Genomic DNA, 11541 nt, shown 5'->3' with positions numbered 1-11541 from the left:
TTTCGCCGGCGTCGCGCGGCAGTGACGCGGCTGCGCAGGCGACGGCCTCGCTCGCTGGCCCACTTGGTGCGGCCTGGCGGCGGCGGCGGCGGCGGCAGCGGCGACAACAAGGCTGGCTTGTCCGGGGCTCCTCGCAGGTCAGTCGGAGCGGCCCTCGGGGGGGAGGCCGCATCCCCGCAAGCCTTCGCCCCCCCACCCCGGCGCATGCTTATGACGTCCCACACCCCCATTCTGCCCCCTCAGCCTCCTCCGGGTTGCCCTTAGCAGCGGGAACATCCCTTGGTACCTTAGCTAGACAAGAGATGGGGAGGCCTGGGGGGGGGGACCCGGAAAAGTGGGGGGGGGGAACCAGGATTTTTCTGGGGGGGGGACTGGCTTTCCACCCAATTTTTCCGGTTTTTCCCAGGCCTTCCTATCAGCCCCGGGCGGCTCTCAACAGAAGACCAGAAACACGACAAAACTTCAAACATTAAAAACTTCCCTAAACAGTTGCCAGTCTTTTTGGTGAGGTTTTCTGCTTTCTCCACATGAAATTAAAAATCTCACATGAAAGGTGGAGAAATACTGAAGAGTATGTAGTAGAAGTAAATAATAAAAATTATATCCGATTCCCGTACAGTGGTACCACTCCACTAACCCAGAAATAGTGCTTCAGGTTAAGAACTTTGCTTCAGGATGAGAACAGAAATCGGGCTCCGGTGGCGCAGCAGCAGCAGGAGGAGGCCCCATTAGCTAAAGTGGTGCTTCAGGTTAAGAACAGTTTCAGGTTAAGAACAGACCTTCAGAATGAATTAAGTTCTTAACCCGAGGTACCACTGTATCTAATTTTGTGCCTGTTCAAGTAGAAACAGAGGGATTCCCCCACCCCGCAACTGATGAGTAAGCCCATAGAAAATAGAAAGCCCGAGTATAAACTTGTTGAACTTTATACTTTATTAGGCACTATAAGAGGGGAATGGGGAAAAGATGAAGATTTATCGAAAGAAAATCAGAAGAAGATGGTTTGAAAGCCAGAGGAGTGTGGTATGATCAATAATCCCCTGGAAGTTTGGTAAAAGGGCAGAGAAGATGATGATTTGTCCAGGAGAAGATCCACGAAAACCATAGTGAGAGCACTTCTAATGAAAACTAGATTGAAGAGGATCAAAGAGAATTGAATAACAAGCAGGAAAGGCAGTGTAGCTAGAAGAGGTGGGTATGACTGGAAAAACTTGGTTCAGCTGAGTAATGAGGAGATGTAGCTTATGGTAAAAAAAATAAAATAGATCAACTTTGTTCTCAAGTATGGAGGCAGGAAAAACAGAGAGACAGATGAGATTCATATTACATGTTATTAAACTTTTTCTACAAGATTGAAAGATCTGGATGGGAGGAGTGGTTATGGAAGGGTTGAGAAGTAGAAAACAGGACTCCAAACTAGAAATAAGTGATGGAGTAACATAGCCTTGAATATATGTAGATAACTCCATCTGCCCACAAAGCCAGTAAAACAAGATTAACTTGAATGATGTGTCTGGCAAAAGGTTGAATAGATGTAAATAATAGGCTGTTGCTTATTTAGATAATTGGGCATTGCTGGCACTACTTTGTACTAAAAGGCAGTTTCAACTTAATTTGATCGCATAGCCAAATTAAGGCTGCATACCTAGGAGGAAGTCCCATTGAACTTAGCTGGGCTGAGAAGACAACTACAGAGTTGCATTGTAAGCCTGCAGATATTTCTGCCTTTTCATCTTAAAATCAAAAATTTCTGCAGATAAGGCAAAATTGCACCTAACTTTATCTTTGGTGGGTAGAATATTCTTGAACATCCAGCACAAAGAAGCATAATTCAAAAACACTGGCCCCATTACAGGTAGTATAATTGTTTTTGAGATTTCATTTCTTGGTACGGATTTAAAACCCATCTGTGTTGACTGGTGGTGTGCATCTACCATTTTATGGTAAACCCAGTGCAATGACAGTGGCAATACTGTTGCTAACTGGTAAGGGGAAGACATAGTTGTGGTAATCAAAATTATTGGGCCACGGAGCTCATTTTTACAATTTCCTTCTATTGCGTTTGCAGACTTGATATGACAGACCCAGATGTTCTCACGGAAGTCCCAGCTGCTCTCAAGCGCCTTGCCAAGTATGTAGTACGTGGCTTCTATGGCACTGAACATTCCTTGGCCCTGGACATTCTGATTCGGAATCCATGTGTGAAAGAGGAGGACATGTTGGAATTGCTGAAGTTTGATCGGAAGCAGCTCCGAGCTGTTCTCAACACTCTGAAAGGGGACAAGTTTATCAAATGCAGGATGAGGGTGGAAACGGCCTCAGATGGCAAGACCACCCGGCACAACTTCTATTTCATCAACTACCGCCTGCTGGTCAATGTTGTGAAGTATAAACTAGACCACATGAGGAGGAGGATTGAGACAGATGAAAGAGATTCCACCAACCGAGCCTCCTTCAGGTGCCCGATTTGCTTTAGCACCTTCACAGATTTAGAGGCAAACCAGTTGTTTGATCCCATGACAGGTAAGGTACAAGCATTCAGTTCATAAGGAACCCAACTGGGTTGGACAAATTTTGGGTGCCTTACCTGAGCAGGTTGAAGCTAATGTGGGAACAAACCACCTAACTTGGTTAGTCCACGTGATTGATCCATGTTAACAGATAATTACCCTGGTGGTGAGGATATGTGGCTCGGAAGCATCTTACAGGCTTCATGTTGCCTATGTCTGGCTGAAGGAGATGAAAAAGGCTTCTGGAATTAAGTCTTAAATGCGTCATTCCAATATCATTCTGCTTTTTTCTTTTGGTATTCTGAGGGAAATGTTTTTAATAATAAATTATTCTACTTGAAATGCTACTTAGTTGTATCTCTCTTACTTCATAGCAGTTTCTCTTCTTAGGACTTTTTCGCTGCACCTTTTGTGAGACTGAAGTGGAGGAAGATGAATCGGCAATGCCCAAAAAGGATGCACGGACGCTTGTGGCACGGTTTAACGAACAGATAGAACCTATCTATGCCCTCCTCCGTGAGACTGAGGATGTTAACCTAGCCTACGAATTACTTGAACCTGAGCCTATGGAGATTCTCGCGCTGAAACAGAGGTGGGCTTGGGGTCCTGAACTTCTGCACCTGGTACTGGTGTGTTGACATTCAAACATCATTTTGGTGTAGGATATGTTAGGACTGCTCATGAGGTCCAGTTTTCCTTTGCACAACCTGTTGTGTGAAGAATCGGGATGCATTTAGTCTACAGCTAAGGGGAAAGGAGACAGACTGCTGAAGAAGTGGAACTCTGTAGTGTGGCACGTAAGGATTAGTTGCTTAGCAATATGTATCACCAATCACTTTGTCTGTTATGACACTGGGATTGCTTAAGTTCCTACAGTGAGAACACAACAGTCAAATTCCTATAGGTAGCTAATTTTTTAAGCGAAGCCTTAAGTTAGGGTGGCTAACCTTTTTTTTTAGCTTGAGAGCAGCATTTACTCTTCACCAACCCTCCAGGGGAAAGTATAGTTTCCTCACACCCACAATACGTTGAACATGACCCTCATCGTTCTCAGCAGATCAACTGATCAGCAGATTGCTTCCTCTCTGTTCATCAGTCTGGTGACTAAGGAGTGGACAATTCCCATTCCCATTGCGCTGCTAAACTCCACCCAGCCCAGTTATGTCTACCTTATTTGTTGAGTTATTTCTGTTTCCACCACCCATGTTGGTGAGGCCTTGGGGAGTGAGAAGAAAATGCTGGGGGGGGTGTGCCTGAATCAGGCCCCTGAACTGAAGCTTAGTCACCCTGCCCTAAGTGTTTGAAACTAGACACCTCAGGAAAAAAGAACAACAAAAACATAACACTTGCTTTAACAATACAGCTGATATAAAGGTGTCCATAATCCAATAACTTGTTCCAAGAAGAGGTGCTAACCATTTGTCTTCTAATGTTATAATTTTTCTCAAGACGCTTATGCCCATTTGATTTATATATAATAACTGCAAATATATTATGGCCCAATTCTTAGTTAAAAGTTCAGAATCTTGTTGGAAGATGATACTGTCCACTTGTTACAGATTACATTACTGATATAGTAAATTAGGGCTTACCCCTACACATGACGCAATACTAGGTGATAGAAGCCTGAGGTGATAAAATGGATTGTACCAGGCCTAATGTCCCACCCATGCACATGTAACAAACCCCAAACTGCCTGAAGGTTTAAGAAACAAAACCCAAATACATCAGAAGAGAGGTACTAGCCCAGACTGCTCCTTGGCTGTATCAATTTATACACGGAGGTAAATTAGTTTAACGTATAGGAACTTACAGGAATCCTTCACCTATAGTCTGAAGTGATACTGGCTGTTATATCACCTCAGAACTCTTCCACCTCTCTGTGCTGTGTGTGTTAGAACATACTTTTATTTAGACAATATATGCCTACCCTAATGGTTCCATTATCTGTCTTTATATGGTGGCGCTCCTCTTCATAATCCCACATTAATAAGCATATAGTGATACTTATATCCCCCAGTTGAAATTTCCAGAAATTCCTGAGATAATGACACTGCTGCGAAATCTGCATGGTTTATGGGATCACTCTATTTATTTGATTACATTGATTAATCCCCCCGCAAAGCAATGTTCTGAGAGCCGCAGATCTAGTAAAACACCAAAATCACAGTGCAGAACTCTTATGAAACAAACAATCCACATCAGAGCAGAAGCTAAAAAAAATTTAAACCGTAATCACACCTTCTAATAACAGCCACAATTTTTTCCTCATAGATCGAAAATGTAGAACACTAAGTGTGATTTAACAGGTCAATTCATTTAAATGAGTGAAAATACCTGTGTTAGCAAAGTGTTGTGTTTTATGGACTGGGATGCGGATGGCGCTGTGGTCTAAACCACTGAGCCTCTTGGGCTTGCCGATCAGAAGCTCAGCGGTTCGAATCCCCACGATGGGGCGTCCCAGCTCCTGCCAACCTAGCAGTTCAAAAGCACACCTGTGCAAGTAGATAAATAGGTACCACTGTGGCGGGAAGGTAAACGGTGTTTCTGTGCACTCTGGCTTCTGTCATGGTGTCCCGTTGGGCCAGAAGCAGTTTAATCATGCTGGCTACATGACCTGGAAAGCTGTCTGTGGACAAACACTGGCTCCTTCGGCCTGAAAGCGAGATGAGCACCGCAACCCCACAGTTGCCTTTGACTGGACATAACTGTCCAGGGGGTCCTTGACCTTTTTTCTAACCTGTGTTTTATTATTGTCTACAGCAAGGAGCGGGCTGCCAGTGCTTTGGCAAACAGCAGTCTATCAAGTGGGCAGCCCAGGGAAGCCTGGTCTACAAAGGGACCCTCTTATGAGGACTTGTATACCCAGAATGTCATCATCAGCATGGAGGACCAGGAGGACCTGCACCAGCCAGCTAATGAAGGGAAGCCAGCTAGAGAGAGACCGGTTTGGCTGCGTGAGAGCACAGTGCAAGGGGCGTACGATCCGGATGAAGTGAAAGAAGGTAAGAAAGCTAAAGGGCAGGGATTCATGAAGAGGTAACCTCAGTACTTGATTACTGCAACGCCCGTTAAATGGGACTACCCTTGTGCGCACTGGAAGCTCCACCTGGTGCAAGATGCGGCAACTAGACTCTTGATGGGAACAGACTCTCGCCAGTACATATCAATCCGTCAGTCCTATCAATCAAATCTTTATTACGGTCATAAACCAGCACAAGGAGGGTGGGGTATGATCATTTAAAATCTGTAAAGCGTTTTGGTTAAGCTAAAATTATTAAAAACAGAAGGTATATATAAAAGACTACAGTGGTACCTCGGGTTAAGTACTTAATTCGTTCCGGAGGTCCGTTCTTAACCTGAAACTGTTCTTAACCTGAAGCACCACTTTAGCTAATGGGCCCTTCTGCTGCCGCCGCGCCGCCGGAGCCCAATTTCTGTTCTTATCCTGAAGCAAAGTTCTTAACCTGAAGCACTATTTCTGGGTTAGCGGAGTCTGTAACCTGAAGCGGATTTAACCTGAGGTACTACTGTATAGGAATCTAAAAGAAACTAAAAGAGTCTAAAAGAAGGGTTAGGAGCATTAAACAAATGTGAAAGTGCATAAAACATTATGACTACCAATTTACAAAGCACACTGATATGAGTGTTCATTAAATCTAGTTTGTGGTACTGGTCATCAACAAATTTTGAACACTGCTGTGTAGAACCTGGCAACGTTGTATGTTATAGCAGGGTTGGTGAGCAGCAGGGAGGTATAGAATTGTCCTGTGAGCCCTGGATACTTAGGAGTAGTGGGGAGATGAGGCTAATACGAATGTCTATATAACATAAGCACTGGAGAAGCACATGCTCTATTGTTTCTATTAGTCCAGAATTACAGGGGCATTGTCTCTCTGAGTAAGCAACACCAGTACATCACCTCAGAGCTTAAAAGCTTGCACTGGCTGCCCATGTTATTGAGGCAGGTTTAATGCTCTCGTATTAATTTCCAAGGTCCTTAGCAACTTGATATCTTAAGGAGCGCCTGATCCCTTATACCCCTGCCCGTTCATGGAGATCTTTGGAGAAATTAGCTGAATGGTTCAAAACTACTAGAAGCTGTGCCTTCAGTCTTGTGGGCCCAAGCCTGTTGAACTCCCTCTCAATTGAGATTAGATAAGCAAACTCCCTACTGAACTGCAGGCACGTAACAAAGACTTCCTTATTTCAGCGGGCATTTTAATGTACACTTAGAAATTCTGAGTATTAAGCAATATATAAATATCTGAAATTTAAACAGATCTGGGAGAAATAAAGAAGTGAAAGTGCGTAATTCAGAATGGGGGAGTGTGTGCTCTACATATTTGTGCACATGCGAACACACTGTCTTAGTTCTTACTCCTGGTAAAGTAGCTGCCTTCTCAGAGATGTGTAAAAAGTGTGATTAGTTTATGCTCCTTAGAACATTTACACCAGGCATAGGCAAACTTGGCCCTCCAGATGTTTGGGGCTACAACTCCCATCATCCCTGACCACTGGTCCTGTTAGCTAGGGATGATGGGAGTTGTAGTCCCAAAACATTTGGAGGGCCAAGTTTGCCTATGCCTGATTTACACTGTTTGTTTTCTAACACTGAAGTCTCAGTGACAGATGCTCTGCCCCAGGTTGATTTTTAGAACTAAAGATTTTCGGAAGGTTGAGTTCCAGAAGACTTAGTTCATTGCAGCAAAACTAACAATGTATTGTGGGACATCTGTGGGACTTAAAATTGACATGATGCTTTCAGAAAGCTTGGAAGGAATTTATGCACATTATCTTACTGTAATTCTCACTACAACCATTTAACGTAGCCTGGTACTATGATCCCTATATTTGCCATTGGGATGTCGGGTCAGACTGAGCAACTGGGTTGCATAAGGCTGACAGATTCATGATCAAGGTGAGATTCAAGGCATGATTTTCCTGATTTATAATGCAATCTCTTAGCTGCATTATACCAGCTTACCTTAGAAACCAAAATGTTGGTTGTGGCATTGCACTTCTTAGTGTAACCACACCTTTGTGGGGTCTAATCCATCCCCAGTTTCACAGGTTTACCACATTTCCTAACTGGGAATGGAAAGAGGACTGAAGATACCTCTTCCCTGCTGTGTTGTTTTTTCTATGTACAGAGAAATTTCTCATAGAAAAACATTCAGATATTCATCTTCCCACCCCCACCTTTGAAATTATATAGTGCAAGAAAAGGTACACCACTTTGCTCAGTTTATAGCAGGGGTCAGTAAGGCTTACTGGGCATGGGCCAGATCACTCCTGCAGAGATCCTCTGTGGGCCAGACTGGCACAGAGTGATGCCGGAAATCATGTCTGCGCATGCCCAGATGCCGAAAATCACACCTGAGCCTCTTGGGCTTGCTGATCAAAAGGTTAGTGGTTCAAATCCCCGCAACAGGATGAGCTCCCGTTGCTCTGTCCCAGCTCCTGCCAACCTAGCAGTTCAAAAGCACGTCAAAGTGCAAGTAGATAAATAGGTACCCTTGTGGCGGGAAGGTAAACAGTGTTTCTGTTTGCTCTGGTTTCCGTCACGGTGTCCTGTTGCACCAGAAGTGGATAAGTCATGCTGGCCACGACCCAGAAAGCTGTCTGTGGACCAACGCTGGCTCCCTTGGCCTGAAAGCGAGATGAGTGCCGCAACCCCATAGTTGCCTTTGACTGAAATTAATCGTCCAGGAGTCCTTTACCTTTTACCTTTAGTATTGCAGCAGTAGCATGTAAAATTGCTTCCATTGTTTTCTTGCAGGTGGTCCAGACACAGATATGTTACAGGAAGGGGAAGAGGGTCCGGCTGCCCTCGACAATAACGAGGAGGTGATGCAAGCTCTGCTCATCCACGAGAAGAAAACCCCCTCTGCCTCTGTAGCTGCCATGGGAGGCATCGCCCCACTATCTGCCACCAATGCCAGTGACTCTGAGAGCGAGACGAGCGAATCGGACGAGGACTCCCCTCCCCACGTCGCCCCGGCTGCAACAACACTCTATGGGCTGACAGAGGAAGATGATGATGATGAGTTTGAGGTGGTGACAGAAGACCCCACTGTCATGGTGGCGGGACGCCCATTTTATTATAGTCAAGTAACCCAACGACCTGAGTTGGTGGCCCAAATGACTCTGGAGGAGAAAGACCAGTACATAGCGATGGGCCAGCGGATGTTTGAGGACATGTTTGATTAGCTCCCTTCTGCTTGTGTGCAGCATCTATAGATGATAGTCACCTGGAAATTCTGGAACAGAGCAAAATACTGAATTATATTCTCATACATTCTGAGTTAATTCAATTGTTCTTTAGATTTACACAGAAAATGCCACATGAGCAATCGGACAGATAAAGAGGCGGCCAGCCAAAGATGTAGTATAAGAGTGTGAGAGCTTGCTGGGCAATCTGGAGTCCCTTGCTCACATATTTGTGTGCAGAGCTACACTTAGACTGAAAGTTTCCAGATCCATTCATTTCCATGTACTTAATAATTGTTTGCTTTTGATCTGGGAAATAGGAATGCCCTTTTGGTTGCTTGTTTATCTGTCCTGAAAGGGGGTTGTATAAGGCATTGCATTGAGTTTCCTAGATTCAGAGTCAGTGATAGCATCTCCTCTGAAAATAATATCTAAAGATGGTTGCTTCAGAACTGCATATGATCTGCTTGTAACTACTTAATGCCCTGCATACTTAATATATGGGTATTTTTTATTTCTTACACCTAGACAAGCAGGATATATATTTTGTTCCCCATGTACCATTTTCTTATAGATCCTATCGTTTCTAAAAGCGATCTATAGCTGCAGAGAACATATGTACAATCATGTTAATTAATGGATAGTAAGCCACCACAGTGGTTGAAATAGCTTTTTGGAGAAAGAGGCACACTGGAGACAGGTAGACATTTTGGTTATTGCTGACTAGGAAGAAGTTGTCACAGCCTCAAAGAGCATGGTGAATTTTACAGTCTTGTAAAACTTGTCATTTTTGAAATTTATTTTCCAGGTCAGTGATTTTATTTCTTTGCTAACATGGGTGGATTCCTGGCTTTTCATGCAATCACTTCACCTGCAGTGCTATAATTTTCAAATGAGTGGACTTGACTTCAAAATGTAAATTACCTTCAGTTCAGCCCCTACTTCCAGAAGTGCTCTTATACCTTATACTTCCCATTGTAGGTCATAATCTAAAGATGGACCAAAACTGTCAAAACATATTTCCCCCCATGCTGGATAGTCCATGTTGAATGAAAAACACTCTTCTCCATTCTTTGACTCTACCCAAAAAAGTGATTTTGCCTAAGCTAAGACTCGGGCTGGGGATATTTTAATTTGGCACAAACCCAAAAGGTGTTCTCGATTTTGAATGATTATGCAGAACTTTGTTGTGTGTCAGTATTTAGCACAGAACAGTCTATTTTATATATCCAGCAGTGCCTACACAAGCAAAGCCGATCTTGTAATGTTTTACGTTTTAAAAACATTTACAGCTTTTAAAAATCATTGTTTTTCTTATTTGGCATTATAGTAGAGCAGAGTGGTAAAAGGACTGTGTATTTTAAAACTTTAGCATCTGCCACACATGCTGTTTTAATTTACTGAAACGATATACGTTATCGGTCCCTTAAAATGTCAAGCCGTTGTATACTGACCCTCTTATGTTTTGTTAGTCTGTGAAGTTTCTCTTAAGATTTTATCTTTGGAAATTTTGATTGGTAATAGACACACGATCTTTAAACTATGGTCTAAATTTTTATTCCATCTTAAAATAAAAAGGCACAAACAACATCTTCCACTGGTTTTTCATTGATTAATGAACAAATTAGAGCAGCTCGCTTTTTTCTTTTTAGCTTAATGCGATAATACTTGTTGAAGAGTTCTTGGCTCTCTTGTAGGTGTTCCTACACAATGTCACAGTCTGTCTTTCGTATTCCTTTGCTAGATAAAACACCTTGTTTTGCCAGTATAAGACAAAGTCAGTCAATCATATCTAGGCTTTGGATTGTAATACCATGTTGCATGCAGACTTGCTAGGTAACTTGGCCTCATTGCTGCTGGCTGGCTCATTTGCACTGTAGTGGGGAAATCCACCCAGATGGCAGGGGTTGTATTTATTTATTTATTTAATGGTGCCATGGCCTGGCAATTGGAAACAATAGCTTGTCTACCCCAGGCGAGGAGAGGATGACGACATGCAAAAGCCCAAGGGATCACCAAACCATGGTTTAGCATTGCAACTGCATTAAAACTCTTGCATTACGGATGAGATCTGAAGCATAATTGTTGTATGAAGTAAGAAGTAGATTGTGAAGCTCTTTGAATGGTAAAGCTATCTGTCTCAAGGATGTTTTAGACAAGGAATGTCTTCAGTAAGTGGATCCATGAAGAAACAAATATTATTTCCAGCTGCCTTTATTCCTCCACATTTCCAATGCTCTTTTAGATTGGACTATAGGACACTCGGTACTATGGAATTCCATCCAAGAAGAGTTTTCAGAATGGTCCTGCCTGCCTTAGGGAAGTAGTTACAGTCATAGAATCATAGAATCATAGAATCATAGAGTTGGAAGAGACCACAAGGGCCATCGAGTCCAACCCCCTGCCAAGCAGGAAACACCATCAGAGCACTCCTGACATATGGTTGTCAAGCCTCTGCTTAAAGACCTCCAAAGTAGGAGACTCCACCACACTCCTTGGCAGCAAATTCCACTGTCGAACAGCTCTTACTGTCAGGAAGTTCTTCCGAATGTTTAGGTGGAATCTTCTTTCTTGTAGTTTGGATCCATTGCTCCGTGTCCGCTTCTCTGGAGCAGCAGAAAACAACCTTTCTCCCTCCTCTATGTGACATCCTTTTATATATTTGAACATGGCTATCATATCACCCCTTAACCTCCTCTTCTCCAGGCTAAACATGCCCAGCTCCCTTAGCCGTTCCTCATAAGGCATCGTTTCCAGGCCTTTGACCATTTTGGTTGCCCTCCTCTGGACACGTTCCAGTTTGTCAGTGTCCTTCTTG

At 43.4% G+C, this 11541-nt stretch overlaps 1 protein-coding gene across 2 annotated transcripts; it reads left to right on the top strand.

The window, feature by feature from the left end:
- The first annotated feature begins 30 nt into the window (after positions 1-30).
- GTF2E1 (general transcription factor IIE subunit 1) lies at positions 31-10313 on the top strand. 2 transcript variants are annotated; one of them, XM_082205639.1, is made up of 6 exons: positions 31-137; positions 940-1191; positions 2069-2523; positions 2901-3102; positions 5274-5515; positions 8293-10313. In XM_082205639.1, exons 3-6 carry the CDS (start codon positions 2076-2078, stop codon positions 8721-8723), a joined length of 1323 nt encoding a protein of 440 aa, XP_082061765.1. In that variant the 5' UTR covers positions 31-137; positions 940-1191; positions 2069-2075; the 3' UTR covers positions 8724-10313. The 2 variants fall into 2 exon arrangements, with proteins under 2 accessions (XP_082061765.1, XP_082061766.1); XM_082205640.1 differs by lacking the exon at positions 940-1191 and having other exon boundaries at positions 39-137.
- Positions 10314-11541: the final 1228 nt, after the last annotated feature.

This window comes from Podarcis vaucheri (assembly GCF_965113315.1).
Source record: "Podarcis vaucheri genome assembly, chromosome: 17".
NCBI lineage: Eukaryota > Metazoa > Chordata > Lepidosauria > Squamata > Lacertidae > Podarcis > Podarcis vaucheri.
Note: the sequence above shows the minus strand (reverse complement) of the source record. Positions and strands in the feature narration are given on the sequence as shown.